We start from the raw sequence: 26,703 nt of genomic DNA, 5'->3' as shown, positions 1-26,703 counted from the left end.
CTTGAGATTTGCTGGGCTTTTTCAACCTGAGGTCTGACACCTTTCAAAAACCTGAAAAGTCATTAGTTTGTGTCCCAGTGACCTCTACTATAAAGGAACACTTGCATGTTTCCTAGCACACGATGGGGGCTCAATACATGTTTATAGAAAAAGACTAAAATGGGCCTCCCCGGTGGCGCAGCGGTTGAGCGCTGGGTTGCGAAGCTGCCCGCGGCCTCTGCGGCGCCGGTTCGATCCCCGGCTGCTCCCCGGCCACCGGAGGAGGGTCCCACATGGCGCGCAGACCTCTCCTGCCGCCCGCTGCTCCCCTCAGCAGTGTCCTTCGGTCCTTCTGCCTGCTCTGCTCCCCGCTCTGGCTCTGGTGAATTCTCTCACCCTCCCGCGCTTCTGACTGTACCCAGTGCATGTATAAACAAAACAAACAAACAAACCAGCAAACAAATAAATAAAGCATGCCTCTATAAAAAAAAAAAAAGAAAAAGAAAGACTAAAATTAAAAAAAATAATAAAATCAAATCTACACTGTACCCCCATTACTTACAAGGGGCTATGAGGATGGAAAGGTAATTTCAGAGCAAAACCAAGATTAAGATATTACTAGGGGTTATATATCAATGATATTTCAAGAAAGCTGGGGAAAAAAAGGAATTACTAAAGTTATGTAAACTCTATGCAGATATAAACACCAAACACAGTGTTCTTTCTTATCAAGCCTGCATCAACTGATCTTTCAAAGATGATCTGCAAGGTTGAGCTAAGTGGTCACGCTGTGTTCTAGCTCTCCTGGGCAACTGCTGAAATCAAAATGAAGCTATGACTAAGAGCTGTGACAAGCCATAAGGGTCCCCTCTTTTAAATGGCAAATTCCTTCCACAGTTGAAGAGGCTGCCCTCTCTGGCACAGCTCAGAAGCAGAAAATGTATTACTCTAAGACAGAATCTCAGGGTGTATGCAGAACAGATGACACATTAAAGATGTAATTTGAGGGAAACTCGGTGTTGGACAAGGCACGGGCATGGGGAAGGTGAGAGCAGTCAGCTGGAAGTGATCTCTGATGCTGTGCGCGCCGCAGTGTCCTCCTGTGAAGGCAGCTCATATCAGGTAGGGACTGAGTGAAGCACAAGTCCTGGGAATTGGAGATCTTAATAAATAGTCCCAAACTGGCATTACAGTACAAAGACATGGTGAGAGTTTTCCAGGTTTTTGAACATAAATGGCATGGGGAAAGATCTTGGTAAGACTGCTTCTTCCTGAGAGAAGCTGTTCTCATGCTGCCTGGTTTCTGTCTTGATGTCTGTCTCAACAATGCATGTGTTTTTGACAATGACAATTTAAGAAAGACTTGGTCTCATGTCCTCCCTATTTACCATATCTCCCTGGTGCCACTCACTTGCCACCTTTGGTTGCAGAAATGAAACTTAGTCACCTGTGCGGCCACTACTATCCATGTTGGCTAATTAAACAGGGTGTCAGCATGGCTCAGACACAGGGCTGGGAGCTGACCACTACCATCCACTTGAGTCCCAGACAAACATCATCTAGACAAAAACAAGGGGATTGTAAAGGTAGTTAAAGCCTCTGTTATCAAAGAGCTTTTGAGGTAACAGATGATGCCAGGCTAGGCAGCCTTGCAGCAGGATAATACCATGAGCTGGTTCAAGGAGGTGACATACATTCATTCATTCATCAACTGTTTATTGACTACTAGGTAGATAAGACAAACATATGTGGTCATAGCTTCATGGCGCTTACAATCTCGTGGGAGACACAGAGAGACACACACACACAGAGCAGTAACTGCAAACTGAGTCTGGGATGGCTCCTTCAGGAGATGGCTTTAAAGCGATATCCACAGGATTTGGAACTAGCATGCACAAAGGTGAGGCTGGGAGCGTGTGGTAGGGAAGTGTATATGTTGGAGCTGTGAGGCAGGGTGGAAATCACTGGGCTGTTATCAGGTGTCTGGAGCTCAGTGGATGCAGCAGGACATGAATGTGGAAAGACAGGCAAAGTCATGGGAAGGGATCGAAGTTGTGGTACAGGGACACTGGGAGGCCCCTGCAGAATTCTGAAGAGCAGAATTTTTAAGCGTGGTCTGTTCGGCCGTTAAAGAACAAATGTGAGAGAGGCCTGGATGGTCAGTGTAAGCAGAGGACAGGAAAGGAGGCTAATGTGCCACGGGAAAGACAGGTCAGCTTAGAAGAAGATGAGGGCCGGAGGAGAGGAGCGGAGGGGGGGGGGGGCTCTTCTGGCGGCAGAGGTAAAAGGACCCGCTGATGGATTTAGCTTGGCGATGAGGGAGAGGGAGAAATCTGGGCTTCTGACTTGTGCGAACAGATGGATGAGGAAACCATTTGCTGAGATGGGGAAGATGGGCAGTCTGAGCTCAGTTTTGATGTGTTTGCTCAGAGACGCCTACAAGACAATCAAACATTGGATGCCAAGTCGGAAGTTAGAAGGAAGAATGATTCAAAATATTGTTCCCTTATTTCATTTACTCCTATGATGTCTGTAGATGACTCTACCATTATGTTTATACAAAGGACACATTAGTCACACAAATACATACGTATATAAGATTCAAATAAAATATATACACATAGTAACAGATAACGTGTGCGGGCAACATCCTCCTTCCTATCTTACAAACTTCTTATGGCAACATTTTAGTCATTTCGTGATCTTTTTTAAAAGTGACAGGAACAGGGCCTCCCCAGTGGCGCAGCGGTTGAGCACTGGGCTGCGAAGCTGCCCGCAGCCTCTGCAGCGCCGGTTCGATCCCCGGCCTCCCGGTGAGGGTCCCATATGGCGCCCAGACCTCTCCTGCCACCCGCTGCTCCCCTCAGCAGTGTACTTCTTCAGTTTGCCTGTTCTGCTCCCACTCTGGCTCTGGTGAATTCTCTCACCCTCCCACGCTTCTGACTGTACCCAGTGCTTGTATAAATAAATAAATAAATAAAATTTTAAAAAACCACAAAACTATTCTTTCTAAAAAAACCAAAAGTGACAGGAACAGAAACTGAGCAAGGCTCTCATGCAAAGAACAGTGTTTCTTCTCAGGTGGATGAGTCCAAACATTTCTGTTGTTGGGGTGAACAGTTAGGAATGATTCTCCAGATGAAATCATAAACATTAGCTGTGCAGAATTACTAAGTGTCTTTAGAACCCAGGTTGTTATGGAAACCTCCAAAAGGAAATGAAAGGTCGTGCCAAATTAAAGGACAGCGACAGGAAGGTGAGGATACAGCCAAGGGAAATGAAGGGCACCCTCACCCGCCTCACCCAGCCCCGCCTGGGGCACAGACACTAGTCACGAGATCTAAGCTGTGAGCCCAAGCGCTCCTCCTCGTCACACACTGCACATGAGCAGCACACCCCAGAGGTGCCACCCCTCATCTCCCGCATTCACTGTCGAGGACTTTCCATTTGCCCAAAACCTCACCATCTGCACCACCCCTGCCCCGCCAGCCCGGGGGCACTGAGGGAAGCGGTGAGTCAGGGCACGAGGGTGAGACTGCCAAGGTGGCCTGGGGCAGACGCCTTGGGCTCCTCGTGCACCTTCTCAAGCTCTCCCCACTGCAGCTCAGGCCTCCCGGGGTGTCGTGGTCTTGCCCTAGTCCAGCCATTTTCACCACCACTGTGCCAAGCCTGTCTCTCCATCTTCCCCCACCGAGCCAAATCCCAGCCTCAAGTCTGCGGCAGTGCCTGCTGTTTCTAGATGAAAATATGAGCATCCCAATCCACCTCTCTAGCCTTTTCTCACTTTCCTGCCAGCCTGCAGTCCTACTGTACCCCAAGTCTGTGCCATTCATCAGGCCGCACATCCACTCTGCAGGACATGGCTTTGCTCCGCCCTCCATGCCAGCAAAGCCCCAGCTCGTCAGCCTTCTCTACCGGGGCTTCCCCACAGGCAGACTGGGCTGCTCCAGGGGGCCCTTTGCCTGCTCCAAGCATGCTGGACCTCCCTGTGGGTTCACTTGTCCACCGACACCTTGCTGCTTCATTAAGCAGCTCTCTGCCCTGTTGCACTCAATGCCCAAGTTTTCTGTATGCCCCTCCATTCCCTCAAAATGGAATTTACAGATAACACACCCCACACAGGCACCCACACCAGCACCCACCACCGGAGGACGGAAGGTGGGGCTCTGTGGGCACCAAGCATGCGACCCCCGGGGGGACGGGATAATAACTGTAGGCAGATGCAGACAGATGTGCTTCTTGTGGCTCCAACTCCACATGCAGGGGGTCCGCTGGTGACAACAGTCTGTGTTGGAGTAAACAAATGCTTACTCTAAATAAAGCAAAGGAAAATTTTCCCTTAGGTTACATTTACAATTCAATTTAAAATTTTCCTGGAAAAGTCATCGTGCATTAAATTCATGCCGGAAAAAAAAAAAAAAAACTTTGTGTTTCTATGAAAAGTACAATTAGGTTTTAGGCTCAGATAATCTTTTTCACCTACATAAATAGCCTTCCAATGGGTTTTTTTTTGGAGGGTGGGACAGGCAGAGCCTTTCTTGCTGGGAGGGTCCTACAAGCTGCAGGACAGCCCGACGAACCACAGCCAATGACAGTAGCGCCCCCGTTAATCACTCTGATAATGAAAACAACCTGCAGTTCCCAAAAAAATCCTCTGGGAGACCAAGCCACCGATCCCAATGGGACCCCCCTGGCTTAGCATACAGCAGATGCTTATTAAATGTTTGCTGAATTGATGACCTTTAATCATTGGGCCTCAAAAATATTTCTTTTCAAAGTGCTTCTCATGAGCCTGCACCAGGCATGGATTCCAAGGATTCCAAGTAAATCGACACCGTGTTGAATCAATACTCGGGACGGCTCCCACCACAACCGAAACGCACATGGGGAGTTGGAACATTTGAAAGAGGTCGTGATCACTTCCACATTGCACCGCGGTGGAGTAAATGCGACTTGGCACGTGAGCGATGCTCCGCCATCTGCTACCACTCTAGACACAAATACTTCTGGGTACCACATGAATGGCTGTTTGTATGTCACCTCCAGAAAGTAAATACAAAATGAAAGAGAAGTTGGGTTGTGTATAGCCTGATTTAACATGTGCTACTGTTACCAAGCAAAGCAACATGGCTGTGAGCTCTGCTTTCGGAGGTACTGTCAGAAGCGGGGCCGCAACTGGCATCCCACGTGCTCTGTCACTGGGTCTCTCCATGCTAGGATGGGACTGGCTTAGGCGACCTCCTTGCTCATCCACGGGACACACAAGGATGAAGGGACAGCAGGGACAGTCACAGCCCTAGGCTATGAAGATGACTTCCTGCGGGCCGTGTACAATCCGTAACAGGAATGCAGGGCAGCCTGTTCCGGGGTGGCTCTCACTCACTGGTTCGCACCCCGGCCATATATTACAGCCTCTTAAAAAGGTTTTAAAAGTTATAGCTCCCTGGACTCCACTCCCAGGAATTCTGCAAAACTGCTCTGGAGAGAGTCTCTGATATTGTTTTGTTTGTTTGTTTGAGTTTGTTGCTTTGATTTGCCAGGTGATTTTACTGTGTTGAGACCGAGGACCACTTATCTTAGGCCAAAATCCAATCCCTAGTGGTGAGATCACCATTGCTATATTATTCCAGTAAGATAAAAAATTGAGAGTAGGCAAGACGACTCACTCTACAAGCCACCCCATCGAAGTTACATCTGTTTTCCTTCATGGTAAATTGGTCTTAATATATTCTACTCTAATTCTGCAAAAGAGTAAGTATAACAGCAAATTCATGCAAGGAAACTTGAACTTATTTCAAAAGATTCCCAAGTTCTTTGTACTTAAACCCAGTAAGTCAGCTAGTGTACCCACATATCCAAAAATGTTACATGCCCAAAGATGATGACAGTAAAGAGTTAAAGTAATCTCTAAATCCCTAGATCCAACACAAAGACTGGAAAGAATAACTGGGTCATAAAGCTGGCCTATAATTTCAGAAAAAGAAAATTTTACTTGTGGCTAAATCTGGTCTGAATCAAAATTCCTAGTATACATGCCCCACCCACCATGTGACTCAGAGACCTGGGCGTGCCTTTGACACCCCACACTGCTTCTGCAGCAGTTCTGTCCGTATGCCCCTAAAGCACAGTGAAAGTTAAACAAGAGCACAGAAATACCAGCGGTGGCATCCGTTTATAAAATGCAACCTGCTAGGCTGAGTGTCTGAGGACAAAGTAAGCCTTCCTGGCAGCGAGGGCACAGCCCAGTCACACTTGAACCATGTGTCCTGAGATTCTAGTGATAGAGTCCAGTGAAGGAGGAGGCAAGGGCAATAAATGTCCATCTGGTTCTTACTGGTTTTCTCAGCCCAGTGCTACCCTATTCTCAACAATTCTAGAGTTACCTGGTCTTCCAGTAATTCCTTTTGTGGTTAAATTTACCAGAGTTGATTTCTACTGTATGAAACCAAAATATTGACTGTAGGGGACAGGTACATGTATGGATGCCAAGGAGATAGGGGGCTCTATTTCTCTAGAAATAGGCTGCTAGGCTTAAGATGCCCTAAGACAAGCTGTTGGTCAACTGTGTCACCACATGGCGTGAGCTTTTCCTGAGAATGAAGCCATTTCTCAGCTGTTCCTGAGGATGAAGGAAAGACTCTACGACAGTGTCCTGTGATCCCAGATACCTGGCTGGATGGACAAGCTCGTTTTTTCACCTGCTCCCTGAGCATGAGTGGAAATTGTGACTTGGTTCTAGCCGACAGAATGCAGCATGCCACTGCCCTGGTTGTGTGACTTGAGGCTGCAATTTCCACCTTGCTAGCACAACTGTCCTTGCTGGCTGTGATGAGGTGCATGGAGTGGTATAAGTGACAGCCTGTGGCTGACAGTTCTCAGTGGGCTGAGTCCAACAACCCACAAGGAATAGAGTTCTCCCGAAACCCACATACCCTTGGAAGCAGATCCCTCTTCAGTAAAGTCTTGTGATGAGACCTCAGTGCTGACACCTCTGTTGCAGTCTTGTCAGCAAGTGAAGATCATGGCCAGACAAGCTGTGCCCGACCTTCTGCCCCACAAACACCGTGAGATAATAAATGCTTGTTGTTTTAAGCCACTGCACTGAAGAGAACTGTTTCACAGCAGTTGGTACTTACACAGAAACTAACACAGGAGAAAAAACAGTCAGGAGATGAGAAAGAACCCTGATGACACTGCTCAAGGCCCCGAACTGCCCACATCTGAGCTAGGTACACAGGGAGAGGCTGGCAGGCAAGAAGGCAGGCAGGCAATGAAGCCTCCTAGTCTCCACCCCCATCCCCCTCAAATCTCTATGCTCTTTCTCTGGGTTCTCTGGCTTTCTCTTGTGGTCTCACCTCTTCTGTAGTCATGCTCCTCATCCTCTCACAGACGTCCTCTGTCTCTGTGTGATGCCGCCCTATATCCCTGGACTCTAGGCTCAGTTGTGCATTTACACATGCATTCCAGGTGACCATCAGACACGTGTGCCCCACACCGACACTCTGGCATGTGACAGCCAGAGGCTAGTGGCATAAAAAGCCTGATTAATTCATTTACCCTACAAGGTGGCAGCAATTCCAAAAAGTCAGACACTGATTTCAGGCTTTTTCCCTGTGTTGTCTTCATCAATCCCCAATAAGTCCATGAGATGGGTATTCCTACTGGCCTCACTTTATAGACAAGTAACTGAGACTTAGAGGAGTAAAAATCAAGGACTAGGGAATGGAGAGCCGGGAGAAAACTCGAGCAGCACTCAATAAATGTGTGATGAAAGGAGGATTCAGCACCAAACCTGTCATCCCCAGTCTCCCCTCCCTGACTGTTGGACACACCTTCTGCCCATCGTTGAGCAGTCTCCGCGCATGTGGGAAAATAAAATTAGGATGTGTAATCTGCACAGCAGAATATGATATCAGGACTCCAAAACTATGACTAACAGCCATAGAACTGCTCATGTAACACAAGAGTAATGGTACTGACCCACAAAAGATACTTCCAAAAGATGAAATCATCTACTCTGATTTCTAATTCACATTTCTCAACAAAATTTTCCAAAAACCAATGCAATCCTTCCTCAAATATACTAAAAGAAGAGCTTTACTTGGTGGTTTTAATCTCCTTTACTACTTTCTAAGATCTTTTATTGCGTTACCCATCCAACCGTTGATTCTGAGCTGAGCCTTAAGAAAACTCAAATGAAACCAACATACAAAAATCTACAAAATCTAGATCAAAGGGGACCTAGAGCTACATCATGTAAAATGATGAGGATCTTCGCATAACAAGGAGCACAGGAAGCCCACCTCCACCCAAGTGGGGAACTACAGCTCTCACAAGTCTTTTTAGCCCAACTGCAGAGCCACTCAGTGGGGGTGTACCTGAACCGCCTCTATAACAATGTGGATTGGACAGTGTGGAATCAGCAGCTCAAGACACCTGATGGCAACTGCCTACAGTGGACTCAGGGAGACAATGGAGTGAATTTATGAATTTTAAATGAACTTCTGTTTCTTAAGGCAAATCTGAAATTATTATCACATGCAAAAAGGTTTTTTTTGTTAGTAGAACTAAGGTGTAGACCAGAGGTGCAGGGCAGGGGAGTGAGAGGATTCACCAGAGACAGAGCGAGGAACCGAACAGGCTGATCTACTGAAATACACTGCTGAGGGGAGCAGCAGGCGAGACAGGAGAAGTCTGCTGTGCCATGTGGCTAGCTCCCTGGCTGGGGATCAAACTCAGGCCTTAGCAGTGATAACAGCAACCCAAAACAGGTGTTTTCATCCTTCCTGTATCTAAGTAACTACAACCCTCCAATCATGGTTGCGATTCAGCCATTTCCAAGTCCTGCAAATATACCTTAAGTCGTAGGCCATGTGAGTATTTAATTCCTAACTCTAAGATTCTCAGACTAGAGATCTGAAAATTCCAGAATATGGCCAAGACCACTATTATCAGTGTGAAGTACCTGAATAAGGAAAATAAAAATAAACAGCAGTCATGATGGTGATGATAATGAAGAAGAAAACTTTTCTGCCCTCAAAAAAGCCACCATTCTTCATTGGCAAAAGGAAGAATTGTACACGGTGCTATATATTCCGTTTAGTCTCCACATATAAACAAGTTTTCCTGTGTCACTCCTTTAAAAAAAAAACCTTGGACCAGGAAGCTCAGGAGAAAAATGAGATCACTGGGTTATGAGGCAAAAAGAATGTGGCCAAGCCTCATGATAACTGCTGAGCCTACTTTCTCACTCCCAGGAAGACTCTTGCACTGGGGACTCACAATTGTCCACAAAGCTGCTCACCAGCGAACTGGCTGGATGGGCAAGGTCTGAGGCCCCTCACACCTACTCTCAGTAAACGATCTCCCACGACTAATCTCACTTTAGGTCCATTCAGCAGCACATGGGAGGGAAGCAGAGGGAAAGAGACGGTCCTGAGTCACTGTCAGTTGGATAAACCGGACAAGGCTACCGGAAACCTACTTCACTATAAGCAGCAACTATGCTGAACTGACTTTAAGGTAATTTCTACTGGGAAAACACCAAAATAAAAAATAAAAAATAAAACACTATAACAGCAAATTTCTATCAACACTACACTGGTTATTAGCAAAAAGATGGATCACACAGTGTTCATTTTTAATTCATAGACTCTTCTTGTATATTCAGTACAAAAGAACACTGTGAGTTTATAAAGTCATTTCTCTGCCGCCTTCGTAGTATTGAATTATTTAAAACTCATTTGAAACACACACGCACCTGACAGTTTTTAAAATACTGTTTGACAACAGCATTTTCAACATCTATTAAAAATATGTGCTAGAGAAGCAGATTCTGCACACACTGTCTTTCATTAGCAAGTCCTGAAGTATTTTTACCCACTGGGGCATCACACTTCACAAAAGCACTTGAGAGAAATAGGAGAAAATGCGACCCTTTGCTCCCAGTTCCAGATTGCTTGGTACACATCACACAGTGAATGTAAACCACCCTCAAAGTAAATTAACTGGTTCACTAAAATATGACCCTACAAGTGGAGTGTTCTCCGAGTAGGGATGGATCCAACAAACTCTACAACTTCTGACACAACTGTGTAGGAATTCATCAGAGAGAGACAAAAGACCTTTTCAAAACGATAGAGGAAATGTTATTTGTATCATGAAATCTTCATTATCATTTCTATTAAAAAGGGAATTTGTTGTTGTTGTTGTTTTTTAAAGATTTATTTATTTATTTATACAAGCACTGGGTATAGTCAGAAGCGCAGGAGGGTGAGAGAATTCACCAGAGCCAGAGCCAGGAGCAGAACAGGCAGAAGGACCGAAGTACACTGCTAAGGGGACCAGCGGGTGTGGCAGGAGAGGTCTGCGTGCCATGTGGGACCCTTGCTGGCTGGCCGGGGATCGAACCGGTGCTGCAGAGGCTGAGGGCAGCTTCGCAGCCCAGTGCTCAACCGCTGCGCCACTGGGGAGGCCCAGGGAATTTGATTTTAATAATATTAGAATATTAGTCCAAAGCTTTAATGAAACAAAAACCTGTGATCTCTTAAAACAGGAAATCTACTCCCCCTCAAAACATAGACTGCTAGAAGCTGATCTTCCCCTACATGTACACTTACATCTCATTTTTCATATCTACTATTTCAAATTTTCCTTCACATTTTCTTAACTAAACATGCCACATGAGTTTGCCTATTTGCTTTGTCTTTCCAAAGGTCCAGTTCTTCAATGATTAATTCTATCATGTTTTCCTTTTCAGTTTACTAAAATTAGCTTTTATCAGTGCCAATCCCATTTTCTTCTAATCTTTCACTTATTTCTTTTCTAGCTTCCTAAATTGAGGGATTAAGTTATTGACTTTTAAAATTTTCTTTCTACATTACTCTTAAGAGTTTGCCACAGTCCACAGGTTTGATAAGAAATGTCCTCACTGTTCATTTCTAAAGTCTTTTGAAATTTCCTCTTATCAGGAAGTTATTTAAATTTCCAAGTGGTTATGATTATTGGAGTTGTTTTTTCCTTTTACTCATTCTTAGTTGTTACTATTACTTGTGATCAAAGAACATGGGCTCTCTCTGGAGGTGTCTGCAGCTGCCTGTACCCTAATGCTATAGTCCACGTTCTCTTCGTGGGACCTGGGCCTTCCTATGGAGTGAGCAGAACCCACAGGGGCCTGGAAGTAGATGACATCAGGAAGCACTTCGGCTGCCCACCCCTCATGCTGAGATGTCTTTTCAGGTCTCCTGAATGCTCAGTTTTCCCCTTTCTTCTAGTTCTGCACCTAGGTTTTGGATCTGACTTCTTTCCACACTGTCCACTCTAGACTCCTGCCCTTGAGTTCCTATGGCATACCAAGCACGGAGGAGAAACAGACAACAGATAGATGACATATCTACCCTCTCAGAACTCGGGAAAGTTAATTGAGATTTCTGAAAATAAGCTACTATATATTTATGTTAATAACTAAATTTTTCTACTGTAAGTAATGCATGTTCACTCTAGGGAACTTGACCAAAGAAAGGTAAAAGGTGATAAATAATTCCATAACCTTGAATTAACTACTAATAAAAGTGTTATGTGTTTCTCTCTACCCCTTTTTGTGACTCTTGGAAAAACTGGAAATATAATGCTATTAATTCAACTTTTACCCTTATATTAAAAATTTTGTAATTCCATTAAAAGAATCTCTGAAATATTATTTTAATGGCTAGATATTTCATTACATTATGATTTATTAAATCATTTACCTACTATTGGACATTTAAGTGGTTTCCAATTTTCCTATGTCAATCTTTTTCTGCATTTTTTGGTTCTTTATAATTGGGACAGGTTCCTAGAAAGGTAATTACTACATTAAAGGGTATAAACTTTTTACTGCGCTTGAGTACATATCATCAAACTGCTTTGCAGAAAGTTTGCACCAATATACAATTCCATCAAAAGTATAAACTCCCATTTCAGAGCCCTTGGTAACAGTGATAATTTTTTTTAATCTAACAAGTAAAACAGTTAATTGTAATTTTCTTATAGTTGGTTAAAAGTGAATTTTTAGAATTCTACAGCTATTAGTCACTGATTAATTTTCTTCTGTAAATTGTCTATGACTTTTGCTGATTTGCCTGTTGGAATTTTTCTTTGGGTTAGCATTGTTCATCACAAAGAAGTGACCCTCATTCTTCTGCTTATTTTGTGCTTTTCTCTTTTTGACTGATAATATATTCGGATCTGGAAAAAAAATTTTTGTTGCATTTGCTTTTGAGATTATGGTCATTGTCTTTATGCTTAGAAATTTTCTCCCAACTCAAGAACTAAAATCTTTCCTCACATATTCCGACATTTTTCAGATGTTTTTCAAATATTCTAAATACAATCTATAAGAAATTGGTTGTGGAAAAGAACCCTTATTCCCCCTCATTTTTATGTTATCTTTAAGTTATGGTCTATTTTATCTGGAAAAAAGTATGGGGGGGGCAGTTAGGAAACGTGTCACAGAATCAAGAAACCAGGCAATTTAAATAGCAGAGATATATATTGCTAGCAATAAAACTTGTTATTTATTTGACCTGTGTGTTATAAATGGCTACAAAATTAAAATGCTCTCCTCTCAAATTCAGAGGGGAACAATGTCCATTTAAAGAGAGATAAATTAGAATCGAATGATTTTCTCTCTCATACAGGCTAATGAGAAGCCAACTTGAAATGGAAGAAACCTTCGCCATGCATTCTACAGCCTGTTCTCAGCTGGTTATCACAGAATAATTGATGTACTAATGATTTCAATTCATAGCAGTGACTGTCTTCATTTTGCATAATTTGAACCAAACCTGAATGTAAATGGAAAACAGTTCTCTTGCCTATTTAACTCCCATGACTTTTAACTAAAAATCACTTAATATTGCAGAAGAGGAGAGGGAAATTAGCAAATATAAAGAACTTTCTATTTAAAAACACTGCTTCTTATACCGAAATGGGAAAAATTAAATAAATACATTAGAAATCTCCAGAGATGTGATTTATCATCTTATTAGTTGGGAGTGAATATTTAATTGTATAACATTTATCTCCAATAGTGTCTCCTGAAAAAAAAAAAAAATCCCATAGGCCAAAGTGCATATTCTAAATACTCCAAAGGGAAATAAATATTCTTCATAAGGTTCATTATTTTTTTAATGAAAAAAATATTAGCAAGAAAAAAACCAAGTCAAAATAATTGCTACATTTGGTAATTAACTTTTCAGATTAAAAAACCGAAACTTTTTTTCTAGAAGACACAATACACAGGGCTCATCAATTTACTAAGATGGGCTTATTTAAAATTTTTTTAAAACAAGATGCACTTACTGATACCACCTTTTAACCCAGGAATACAAGTCTCCCTCAAAATGGTAAAAAAGGTTCTTATTTTAATATAACCTCTAGTCACCATCACCTGAGACATCCATTACAGTAAACTCAAGTCTTACACCTGCCACTAAGTCACCAGAATTGATAGCAACCAGCCATTAGTTAAACACAGATTAGGCAGGTGCTATTACCCACACGCCCACAATTACATCACAGCATGGTGGCCAATTAGTTTCAACCTGGGTAGTGAACCTTATTCCAGGCAACTTAGTGTTCAATAGGAAAAACAGCTGCTTCTTTATTTCTACCTACTGCTCTGGTCTGTTCTGAGCCAGCCAGTTGGGTAGAGCAGGCGCTAAATAAGGTCTAATTTATTGACAGCAGGAGTCTTCCGAGCTGGTGCATTCCAGTTGGGATAGAAATTTCTTAAATCTACCTCTGAATATGATGTGTACATTTTAAAATGGAACCACAGCCAGGCTGCCCAATTAATGGAAGACAGTACCCCCATAGTAGGAATCATACTATGGGGGTAACTGAACATGGTTTCTGAATCTCACCAGGGCCAATGAGCGGAAGCAAATGTGAATATGCGTGGACAGTTGGGAACAATGCTGTGTGACTCCTTAGGAAGATATCACCAGCCACCACCAAGAGGAGCTGCTCTGGATGGGGCTCATGTGCTGAAGTCTTAACTCCCCGTGGGATGGCGCTGGGAAAGGCCCTTGGTGAATAATTAGGTTGAGATGAGGTCATGGAGGTGAGACCCTGATGATGGGATTACTGCCCTTTTAAGAAGAGACACCAGGGACCTTATTCTCTGTCTCTGTGCCATGTGAGAAGGCAGTGACCTACAAGCCAGGAGAGTTCTCCCTAAAAGTGATCACGCTGGAATCGTGAAATCTTAATCTTGGACTTCTAGCTCCTAGAACCCTGAGAAAATAAATTTCTGTTGTCTGAGCCACTCAGCCTACAGTGTATTGTGACAGCGGCCTGAGATAAGACATGAGTGTGGGGAGATATGGAAACTGTTGTGTGGCATCCTGGATGAGGTCCTGGAACAGAAATAGGACATTAGATAAAAACTCAGGAAATCTCAATACAGAATGGACTTTAGTTAATGATCTCAATATTAATTATCAATTATAGTAAATGTTAAGATGTCAAAACTAGGCGACAATCTGTGGGTTAGCATATGGGAACTTTACTATATATCTTCACAATTTTTCTGCAAATTTAATTTAAAAAAAATATTTGAAATACATACAGAAGTAAAACCTATGCCTTTGACCTGCCACTCCAAACAACTGATCATGTTCATTTATTTTCAGTGTAAAAATTCTTAGCTACAATTTTGAGTAAATGTTTCCCACGAACATCAGCAAAAAAGAAATTTGCAATAGGCATTGTCTACGTTGTTGTTTACAGACCGTGAACTTACACTGTGTAGTTCAGGTCTCCCAGTAACTATAACCCAGTAAGAAGGACCCCTTGGTGTTTCATATCACCATTAACACTGAAACAACACAACTTCTTAAAAACAGGCAGAAGACACAGACAGACAAATCACATGAGAGAACACAACGTGCCAAAAAGGAATTGAAAAGTTGTCCCATTTCAGTAATGCAAGAACTGCAAATAACAGCACAGAATAATTTTTATTACATACCAAATTTCAAAAAAACTTAATATTCAGACTAGCCAAGAAGTGGCACTTTTATGTGCTGTTGGCAAGTCAGAACTTACAGAACGCAAGTTGGTGAGATATGCATAAAAGAGCTGTGATAACAGTTCCAAATCTTTACCCATGATTCTGCTTCTGGGAATCTGCTTCAAGGACATATTCAGGCCTGGGAGCCAAGACTGGCAAACAATGCTCTGACAGACAGCCTCGCTTGTCACTTGAATGATTTGGCAGTAAAATCAGTGTGTAAAATTAAATATGTAAAGTTAGAGAATGAGAAAATAAATTGAAGGAACCACAACAGGAATCATCATGCAGTCATTAAAATTGAGGCTTCTGAAGAACTGTACTTACAAGTTAAAGGAAAAAGTAGAAAATATAATTGTGTGTGAGGGGAGGGGTGTGTGTGAGGCAGACGCTAACTGTTGTCTCTGTCAGAGACAGTGGCCAATCTGTTTTCCTTATCACACATTTGTAAATCTTCAATTTTTCTACAATGGGGATGTTGTTCTTTCAATAAAGAGCTGAGAAGTTAGCTTATACTTTCACTGAGCTACTTCTTTTTACTACAGCTGAATTGATTATGTAATTGAAGCAATTTTTTCAAGAAGCTGTTGATCTGAATCTCTTAAAAGGAATAACTGAGGAAATCTCAGAGGCAGATAAAGTTGTCTTTTCTCAAAATACCTCCTGTTTGGCTCAGATCTTCCTCCAGTGGCCAGTGATGGGCCTGGTCACTGCCCAGCCCAGGACTGGGCCTTCTTTCTCCACAGCTTGTACTTGAGGGCCAGAGAGATGATTTATACCACCTCTGTCCCTCAAAGAGTTCCAATTACAGTGGGAGGGAAAGTTCCCTGGCTTAGAATTTCTCATTCTCATCCCAAAAAATCCAACTCAAGGGAATTGTTTCAGTTAAGTGCTGCCGTCCCCTTGAGTTCTGTTGAACTGCAAGCCCTCATGGGAGACGGACAAATTAACTAACTCTTTTACAGGACTCACAGAACTTTCCTCTCTGGGGCCTATAAGGGGGAGGGAGGAAATGCATGAATGGTCATCTGAGGACCTTGGAGGAAAATTTTCCCCACATGCCAAAATCTGCTCTGGTCAGTCCGGGGGTGTCAATTCAAATTGCTCCTTAACAAGATGCAGAAACATGTTTCTACAAAGTAAAACAGAGGTTGAGTACCAACTCTACCTACATTTTCATCCAAGCTTACTAGAAAAACCAACAGAGCCGTAACTACCAAGACAAAAGATATGATCATGCCATTTAAACAGAAAACCAACTCTTTAGAAAATATCCACATAGGACAATCTACCAATCAATGTCTGTTCTCTCTCTCTCTCTCTCTCTCTCTCTCTCTCTCTCTCTCTCTCTCTCTCTCTGAACAGCTCGGCAGCATCATATCACACCCACCAAGTCTCCCTTTTTAAAATGATGCCCATGCTGACCAATCTTTGCTAAAATTGACATAATTGGCATAACTTCTTGATAAACAAAATCCCAGGCAGCAACATCTCTCCCCTCAAGAGTTGTCATATACTGCCCTAGCCCAGAGGAGACAAGGCCCTCACCCCGGGAACAGTCACCCACCAGCCTGTTTGTGAAAAGATCTTTCTTTCCAGAGCCAGATTCTGCCTGGCTATCACTGGATGGACACATTGGCCGCGTGCTTGTGCAAGCCTCCAAAGCATGTGTTGCCTCTTATCTGCTCGGGGTTTTGTTTTATTTTCTGCTAAGCTGTTGGAAATACTTCTACTCTGAAAAGATTTAGAAGGAAATATGACACTTTCATTTGGAAACATGTTAACTTTTATGCCTTTCTCTCCTTTGCTCTAGACAATCCCTTTCTCTTTGTGAATTTTCTAAGGACTTTATTAATAATGCTGTTTATAACTGATCAACTGCTGTTAGCATTCTTGGCTTGGGTGTCTGAGTAGGCAGACATGCGCCCTTCTGGGAGCCAGCCCCAGCAGCAGTGAGCCTGGTGAGCACACAACACTTGTTCTAACAAAACACCACGATGAGTGAGTAGGAATCTGTGATCATAGCCCGTCCTCTTTCTGGCAAAATCCGGCCAATTCAAGTCGCTGCCACTGACGGCAAAAAATGATGCTGATCTTATATAATTATTCAACTCTAGCTTAACAAGCAGCAGCCATTTACATGAGACACACCTATCTATCGCAATCAACAGCTAACCAGACTCCTACCAACGAATGTCATATCTTGACATATTCCTGGTGTCCTCTTTTAAACTTCCTGAGAAGTCAGGGCTGCATGTCTATCAGACTATGGCAAGGCCTGAACTCACTGACCAGCCATCCAAGGCCCTCCACGCTGCACGCTGCAGCCTCACTGGGCCCCGCCAGACCAATATTTACAGAATGTGCCTTGAAGGACACTTGTTCTGCAGAGACTGCTTCAAAGCTAATGTTAAAAGGTGCCTTTGTCAAGTGAATTTGGGGCACTAAATGGTTACCCTGATCTCTCTCTTACAGTCCGTTTTAGAACATGTGCCTGGGCCCTGGGGCCTTGGGACTGGAACAGACAAATCACATGTGTGTTGCAGGGACAGCTCAGGGAACCTTCGGAGAACAATGCCAGCCCACACCTGTGAGCATGTGTGGACAGATCTCTCCCTGTTCTGTAAACTTGCCACAATGCCTCGTTTTTGTCCCCTTTCGTTCGCATCACAAACGAAGAGTAGTCTGCCTTCTCATCTGCCCTATTATTTCCCAACACTCAATGCTCATAGCCGCTTCCTCTGGGAAGTCCCCTAATTTCTCCAATCAGAGTCAATTAGCCTCCTTTTTTATTCCTCTGCATTTACTGAACTAAAATCTCTTCCTTCTGCTTTCTTTCAGTTAGTTGTTGTTATGTTTCTCTTTCACTAAATTGTGAAAACCCTGAGGGACGGGGGAGCGTATTGATTCTAGTCAATACTTAGTAATGGCCCCCAAAACACAGACACAGGAGGGAACAAACATTTCTCTTTGACTCAAGGTGTAATTCAGAATCACCTGCGATGACTCCCTCCTTACATGTGAGATGTCAAGCTCTAAATCAATGAGTTATTGGTCCCTCATAATTGAAGAATGAAAAAAAGAAATAAAATATAAAAGGATCTCACAGGATCCATAAAAAGAAAAAGCAAGAGATTTCAGGTCAAAAGCAACTGTAGAAACTCTAGGTCCTTTCACTGATTGTATCAGGACCACAGAATGGATATACAAATTGCACATTTATATATACACACATACATGTTCACAGTTTATTTAGATCTTTTATATTTAATTGATATGTTCACACAGTATAAGGAATTGGCTCACGTGATGGAGGCTGAGTAGTCTCGCGACCTATCACTAACGAGCGGGAGATGCAGGAAAGCCGAAGGTGTAAATCCCCACCTGAGACCAAAACCATGGGAGAACAAATTTCTGTTGGTTTAAGCCACCAAGTTGTGTGGTCATTTGTTACAGCAGCAATGAGAAACTAGTACAGATGCTGGCTGCCATTTCCCGAAGGGCACGGAAGACTCTGGAATAACCTATCTTCAGCTCTGCCTCCTACAACCTGCGCATGTAGAGCAACAATCCACACCTTAGCCGCCTCACCTCCAACGACCTTCTTGTCCCCCATTCCTACTCCATACTACCACAGACAGGCTCTGGGCCACGTCCAGTAAGACAAACTCCAACACCTTGTCTTCTGATACCAGCTCCCATTCACACGGCTCTCAGTTTTTAAACTAGCCAAAATGCCTTGCTCTTAGTCCCCTTCATCTGCCCCCAGTCTAGAGGCCTCTTCAGTTTCATTCCCTTCCCTTCCCCAGAGGCATCACTGGGACAGTTCTTGCAATAGAACCCACAGATGAATTTGCCAGAAGCTCATAAAGGGTCAGGCCTCTCACTTGCCAGCGGTCCTTCAGAGTTGTGGGAAGAGTCCCAGTCATGTGTTCACATGGCCACATGTTTTTTTAAAGTCTGTGAAAAGGAGCTATCCTAACCACAATCAGTGAAAACTGCTATCTCTGTTCACTGCAGCTTCCCCCTGTCACGCTCTGTCCATGCCAGGTAGCACGTAGGTGGCCACAGTCACTTTGAGATTCATGTAAAGAAGAGTTGAAGATACATTTAGGTTGGGTTCAGTGGAGATTATTTATGTGGTTCATAGTTATTCTGGAGCATAGTTGATTCATTGCTAGTCACTACAATGTAAAAATGGCTTCTAGAAAGACTCCTAATACCCACTGGATGCCCTCAACTAGAATTGCACCAGGAGGCACAGGAGAAGTCCTAAAGACTCCCAAGTGCACTAGGGCAGACCACATCGTGATAGAGAGTGATCGTGCTGGTGTCAGAACCCAGTGTCTGGAAAATTCTTCTAATCAAGAAGCAAGTAAAACAGTAAGTGGAAGATTCAGTTCCCATTAATAACAGTTAAAAGAGAAATAATACACAAGTTCTCCTGTGACAGTGTTTGCAACTCAAAGTGCATCATCTGTGTCCCTTTTCTGAGACTCTTGGAAAAAAACCTTATCAGGATCCCTGTGATTGTAATGCTCAACAGAAATGTCTCAAGCCATATCAAATATTGTCAACAAAGGTGATAAATAAGCTCTTGGATTTCTGGTAATCCAATCAGTGAAGACTGAATGAGGACATTAGTCAAGCACTTAAATGTCTTGTGGATTCAGTACAAACTCTTGATATTAGTGAAGAAAACAAATCTTGTGCTAAAGATCATTGATGATGCTGAAATCAATTCAAAAAACATGTGGTATCAGCCACTGCGCAAGAAAACTTGAAAAGCCTTGAAGTTGCAACTTGTATGTAGAGATTTCCCATATCAAACACTAGCTCAAAACACTCTCATGAGCTGCAAAAGCAGCTCTTCTAGGCTGAATAATAAAAAAGGAATGTTGATGTACTATATGCTATTCTCTTTACAGAAATGTTATTGCTAATTTATTGTCATAGGAAGAAGAGCTTGAAAACATGCAGCAAACTCTGTGGATGCTATTACATATTACAGAGGCCTGTAAGGGAGTTAACCAAATATGACATTGTTTTTACGAATTTGGTGACATTACAGTATTTGTCAGCACTTTAAAATATGCAGATTACAGCGCTTTCTCTTCCCATGCACAATTGTCACCTTTGTTTCCAATTTTGTATTGTTTTCTTTAAAAGGAATCACAAATTGAGGTCTGCCCTGGACAAAACACTCATCTTCCTCAATTCCTTCCTGTGTGTCCAAATCCCCCAACTCTGCATTAAGCCCTTGTAATAAACGTAGAGGAAGTGATCGAATTGGAAGATCACCCTTCACAACTTGCCCTGGTATAACCAAGAGGACAAACCACCCCCCAACCTCCCCGCTGACACACACTGACCAGTTAAGGTGAAAGGTTACCAGAATCTGCCATCCACAGGATGCCCAAATACCTCCCCATAGACTGCCTGCCCACTGCCAAGGGCTGGATGTCTCCTGGCGATGGAGCCTGCTCAGTCACATAACTGACCTCAGCCTTGCTCACTGGGGACAATCCAGTACTGCGTCCCTCCTGATGTGATGTAATCTGGAGAATGTGGCGTGGCCCCTCTTAAGTATTCTTGCCCTCCAATTGGTTTAATCTGAATGTAATTAAGCTTTAGGCCTAGCTTTCAGTTTATAGAAATGCAGAGGCTAGAAGATTAAGTTAAAGGACCCTAACAGGGTCCTCTCTGGTGGTGCAAGGAGTTAAGTCTCAACACTATGAAGCTATCCTCAGCCACAGAAGCATGAGTTCGATCCCCTGCCAGGGAGCAGACCCACATGGCGCAGCAGACCTCTCCTGTCTCCCAGCTGCTCCCCTCGGCAGTGTATTTCAGTGGATCTGCCTGTTCTGTTTCCCACTCTGTCTCTGGTGAATCCTCTCACTGTTCCCCTCCCCTGCACCTCTGGCCTGCACCCCAGTTCTTGTATACATAAATAAATAAAATAAATCTTTAACGAAAAATGACCCTAACAAAGTAACAATCAGATAAATCTAGAACATGGGACATTCTACCAAACGAGAGACCTAGTCTCTTCACAGTTTTCCCACAACTTTTATTTTACAATGTCATGGGAAAATAAAAAGGTGGAAAGGCTAACTTAGAATAACAGGGAACACAAATACAATAATCAAATGCAATGTGTCAACCTGGACTGGATGTTCCCTCATTCCAATGTCTCTCCCCCCAAAGACTTATAAAAGATGTTTTGAAAACCAGAAAATTTTTTAACAACGGCCAATTATTAGAAAACACTAGGGAATCACTGACTTTCGTCAGTATGACAATAGTAATGTGGCTAGCAAAAGAAAATATTTTTTGAAGATGCATCATGTTTGCAACTTACTTTCAAATGGTCCAGCAACTTTATACTTGGGGATTTTATAATTTTAAAATTGGAACAATTAAAATGTATGTTAAATCTACTTTTCTCTCTATCTGCAAAACACAATCAAAAGCAGATTAGCATCTTATATTAGGATCATGAATGTGCAAGAGAAGAAAAGGAGACAAAAGGTTCTGAACAGTCAATTCACATAAGAGAAAACTAATTTTTTAAAAAATCTACTTTTCTCTTATTTGGCCAATCTAACCAAAAAGTTTTAAGTTGGATCAAGGTAGTGAGTCTCCTCAAACATGAGCAATGAAGCAGGAGCCAAAGCCACAGAGGCGGTTGTTTTCAAAACTGCCCCATTGCATTAAAAAACCTCTAGAGGCCAAATGGAGTCACGACCTGTTTCGTTTGTGTTGAAGAAGAGCTCATGGGATTCTTACACTGCCACCTGTCACTCGGCGTGGAAAAATCAAGTAGGGACAAGGGCTGCAGAGAGTGGAGAACTCACAGAAAACAGATTAAACGCCAGCTGACTTATCTTCTTCATTTTAGGAAGAGCAAGATATCAAGGGTGATTCCTTCCAAGGACCCAGCACACTTCCAGGGATTTAACTCAGCATAAACATGAGCAGTCCATGATGCTATCCTTTATAAAGCCCTTTCAGACGGATGACCTCCCCCAACCCTTACAATGACTGAAGGACACAGCAGGTGAGTAATGTTCCCAATTCACAAGGGAAGACACTTGAGGCTCAGAGGTAGTAGGAGTTGCCAGAGGTCACAGGGCAACCTTGGGAGCCCAAGTCCACTCACACGGCCCACTGTCCACCCGCAGGGTCATCAAGCTGCTCTCTCACTCTGGGAAATGTCTATTTCTCTGAGCTGCCCCTTTCAGAGCAGATAGCCGACGGCACAGTGGGAAACTGCAGAGGATCGCAATTTGTGTGGAAAAGTAAAGGGAGAGGTGGGAGAGGGAAGGGGCAAAACTCAGGTCTGTGAGGAGGCAGTGGCACCTCATCCCCAGGGGCTACGAACCTCCCTCCCCTGCCTCTGGGGAGCAGGAGCATTCTTCATACCAGGTCACCTACCAGGGTTCCACCACATGAAGAAAACGAAAAGACCTTGAGAGCAAAGCAGCAACTGCAACTAGGTGTACGGAGTCTGAAAAGCACAAACACCAAGCAATGGGCGTGGAGAGCATCACCCTGCAGGTGGAGGCCGCGCCCGACCTCACCCAGTGGCTGTTTGGGGTGGCTTCGCTCCATCCGGCTCCTAACTGGGGGAAATGACTAATTCCATGGCTTTCACAAGACACAGAGATCCACCAAATGTTTGCTCCAGCTGATTTTTTTTTTTCCTCCCAAGGGCAACTCGTTACCCCAACAATAAAGCAGGCTTTGTTCTAAAGGTTTATAGTGTTTGCCCAATGAAAATTCTAACTGACAACCACCAGGAGAAGAACAATGCAGAGCAGGGAGCTCTGGTTTCTCCCATCCTTCCAAGATTCTTCTCAAAGCAGCACTTGCTTCTGGGTTTCTTGGACCCTATTTTAGCTCGGTCTTTATTTGGACACACATATAAGTAGAGACTTGGATATTACTAATTTACCATTCAAAGCAGTCAAATCTAAAGACCAAAAGTGTTATTCTTTCAAGCTCGAAAGATAGGAAACGTCAATTCATTCCCAGGCTCGTAATATCAGGTTCCTCCAAGCAGAATAAGCATGTTACACAGAAATAGTGCCAGGCCTTGTCTGTAAAAGGGTTGGCGGGGGGGGGGGGGGGGGGGGGGCTGAAAATATAAAATGCATGATGAGAGTCTTGAGAAACAGTTGCATGGGAATATTTAAAGGCCCTGCTATTCAATGGCGTCATTAAGGAATAAAAGTTCAAGTACCAGAGGGAATGATTTGCATATGAATGTTGGGTGTGGCATCACACACAAGCAGCCCCTTGACACAGAGAACCCAGTCACATCAAGCAAGTCAGAGCTGCGAATGACAAGGTATAGACAGGGCTGTTCAGATAAGGGACAGACATTACTGGACCCTTTTTCAAAGAAAACTTTGAAGATTTTGTTAGGCTTTCTTCTCGGAACTGTCACAAGATAACAATACAGTTGCAAATGAGTGGTGTTCAGTGGCCACATCAGGGCCTTTTACAGACCAGCTGCCAAAGGCTGCCCAGGACAGGAAATTAGCATTAAAGAAGGACTCAAGCTTCCTGGGCTGACACATAGCCCAAGGAAAATATTCTCAAATAAAATACCAGACCCCAATCAGCTGCATTGACCAAAAGCAAATAAAACCCCCATTCTGAAAGGAAGAGCAGCAAAAGCACACCCTTTACTTCTCTCTGAATCTTCCAGAATCGCCCCTTCTCCAAACAGTGTCCAGGGCTCCACAGTAAAATAGAAACAAACAAACCACGTGCTTCCAGCTGCATTACACAGATTAAATGAAGAAATTCACCTTCCTTTTTCTAGACAGGAAGCAAAGGAGCCACAGGCAGGAGCACCAGACTAGGAGTCAGGAAGCCTGAATCCTGCTAGTCTCTTGCTACCAGGAGCTGCCTGAAGGGCCCCTTACCTCTGAAGCTCCTCGCACCCGTCTGTAAAAGTATGGATCATCTAAATCAGCGGTTGTCAAACTATGCTTCTTGGAGCCCTGGCATTCAGGAGAGGTGCCCCTGGGGCTGCCATCTGACAGGGGACAGATGAAGGAGTAAGGGCCCGATGCATCTTCTCAACCCAAAATGGTACCGAATGGATCCATTCACATATTGAGATTTTGAGTGAAAACTCTTGCTTAAAAACTTCTATTACCCAGATAATTCACAGTTAAAATGACTTAAAAAGCATCGGCTCAATGTATTGGGTAATTTTTTTTAATCTTTAGAGTTATGTGGCTTCTCTTTGCCTCTGGATTACTGATTAATTGATTGATAGGATGATGAATAATGATTCTCAAACCTATGTATCAGGTTCTCTCATTCCTACTTAAAAATTGAAGGAAGTGAAAGTCAGTTAAGACAAGTTTACAAAAATCACACAGCTCCCTACTGGACAGCATCCAAACTCAGGCGTCTGTCATTAACCATTCAGCTCGATCCTGTCCTTCTAGTTAAAGAAGAAAGAGCACGGCACGAACAATCGGTGACCTCATTATTGCAGTTCTTTCTCCTTGGAACATCAGGTTCTTCATTTGTATTCTCTAAAAGTAAACACTCACCCTGGAGAGATGAAATGAATCGCCACAAGTTCTGCCCAGCAAGCAAATTTGTTGGGTACAGGAAAGCCCATAACGTTGACAAAGCCTCCAGGGCAGTAATGGTTGTTGAGAACTTTCAAAGCAAACAAAACTCCTAAAAGAGAATAAAGAGCATACAAATAATCAACATCCCAAATGTAGTGAGAATCAACATTTTCAAAGAAAACTAACAAAGTGAAAATTAGTATTCCGCTACATCCAACTTCTTGCGTGAAAACACACTGGATTCTTCAGAGCCGGCCAAGCATTGGGTAGAGGACAATGGTCAAGGTGATCAGGCCCAGACAGTTCTAACATGGGTGCTCATGCAAACTCCCAGCACACTACTGAGTAGAGAATCAGAAGATGGGGTACATGCCAGCTGTAGGACACCACTGAACCCCATAGTTTGACGTTGTTAATATCAACGCTATGTGGTTTAATCAATTAAAAAAAAAATTACCAGTGGTGTGTTCTTTTTTCTAACTTCTGTGGAAAAACTTCCTTTCTTCTCTGATAACCAGAGGTGTGAGAATCTATCTCAGAGGGGAGCAGGAGGGCAGCAAGGAAGGTACAGCAGGGTTGGATTTTATTGAGGGCGATTTGCCCATTCTGCTTCACATTCCCATTTTCAGAACACCTGATTTCAGGTCTTATTGCAATTTCAGTCCTACGAGATGTGTTAAAACACAACAGCAGCAGCTAGGTAGGAAGGAGAGAAAGCGAGAGGCAATACCACACAACGTCAAAGCCAGGGACGCTGGGTTCCACCCAACTCTGTCCTCGTTGCGTGTGCAACCAGGACCACGCTACTGTGCCCTTCTGGGTCTCAGTGTCCTCATCTACAAAACCAAGGCAATGCCACCTCCCTCTGGACCTGTTTGTCTCGATTAAATATCATGAATCAGGAGTCATGCAAAGTGACTATCACAACTCCTAACGCAAGGTGAGCAGGCCATGGTGAGATGTGGTGTGTTGTCGTGAATGAAGCCATACTGTAATACAAATACTCATTTTAGAGAACCCCGATCCTAACTACACCAGGGGCTCGCTCCTAAGTCCCACCCAAATGGGCAAGTGTTATTTCCAGGACTCCCTCACCTATAAAACTGCCTTCGAACATATCCTACTAGTCCAAACTGTCCAAGAGTGAATAATGCAAGATAATGAGGAATAGCAAAGTTATGTTCTACTTCTACCCTAAAAAGGCTCCTCTGTAAAATCCAAGCCCCCGTAGCTCTTAACCTCTCAGAAGTCAGTTCCTTTGTTTCATAAAATAGCAATAGCCACATGTCCCTTACTGTGTTCATGAATGCCACCTTAGAAATTCTGTCCGGCTTACCTGAGAAACCTACAGCACAGTTCCTTCTAAAGTCAGGATCATTCATAAATTCTGCAAGAGCAAATTCCAAGAGCAGGTATACCACCCCCGTGAGTACAGAGAAGGCAGGTATGATGCAGCCGAACCTTCTACTTCCTAGTCTTCTTTCCAGCTTTATGCCTTTCCATAGCATGGACACCATATTGAAATACAAATGCCAGTCGTCCGCATGGTGAAGGGGGGAAAGTAGTAAACGCTGCCAGTCTTTTTGCTGGTAGCATTTCTCCACGCTAAGGCAGGAACTTAACAGGGGCTTCAGAGGATTCAAAAAGAACAAGATGTTGAGAGCCAGAGTTGTCAAGGTGACAGGTGGGATATTGCTGATCCCAACATGGAAGATTTGAGAAAGAAGTAGAATAAGCCCGGTATTGATTCCTCTTGATCTCCGCTGCATGGTTAGAAATCAACCCAGTGATGGGAAGTGTGGTCAGTTCTCAGGAATCTGTTCTGAACCTAAAACACAGAATAAAAGTCCATCAATTAGGGCCTCCCTGGTGGCACAAGGGTTAAGCACCACACTATGAAGCACTCCGCAGCCTCTACAGCACGAGTTCGATCCCTAGCCAGCCAGGGAGAAACCCACATGGCGAGGCAGACCTCTCCTGACTTGCCCGCTGCTCCCCTCAGCAGTGTATTTTGATCAGTCTGCCTGTTTTGTTCCCCGCTCTGTTTCTGATGAATTCTCTCACCCT

At 43.5% G+C, this 26,703-nt stretch overlaps 1 protein-coding gene across 1 annotated transcript in view; it reads right to left on the bottom strand.

The window, feature by feature from the left end:
- Nucleotides 1–26,405, bottom strand: part of RHBDD1 (rhomboid domain containing 1) — a gene marked incomplete at its 5' end in the record, with an annotated part of 94,450 nt that extends 68,045 nt beyond the window's left edge. Inside the window, 2 exons of the mRNA XM_084229188.1 lie at nt 24,613–24,745; nt 25,973–26,405. Coding sequence (XP_084085314.1) covers nt 24,613–24,745; nt 25,973–26,405 — 566 coding nt within the window. The remainder of the gene's footprint in view (nt 1–24,612; nt 24,746–25,972) is intronic.
- Between the last annotated feature and the right edge of the window lie 298 nt (nt 26,406–26,703).

The sequence above is a fragment of the Talpa europaea genome (assembly GCF_964194135.1).
Source record: "Talpa europaea genome assembly, chromosome: 1".
NCBI lineage: Eukaryota > Metazoa > Chordata > Mammalia > Eulipotyphla > Talpidae > Talpa > Talpa europaea.
This window is presented reverse-complemented; position numbering and strand designations above follow the sequence as displayed.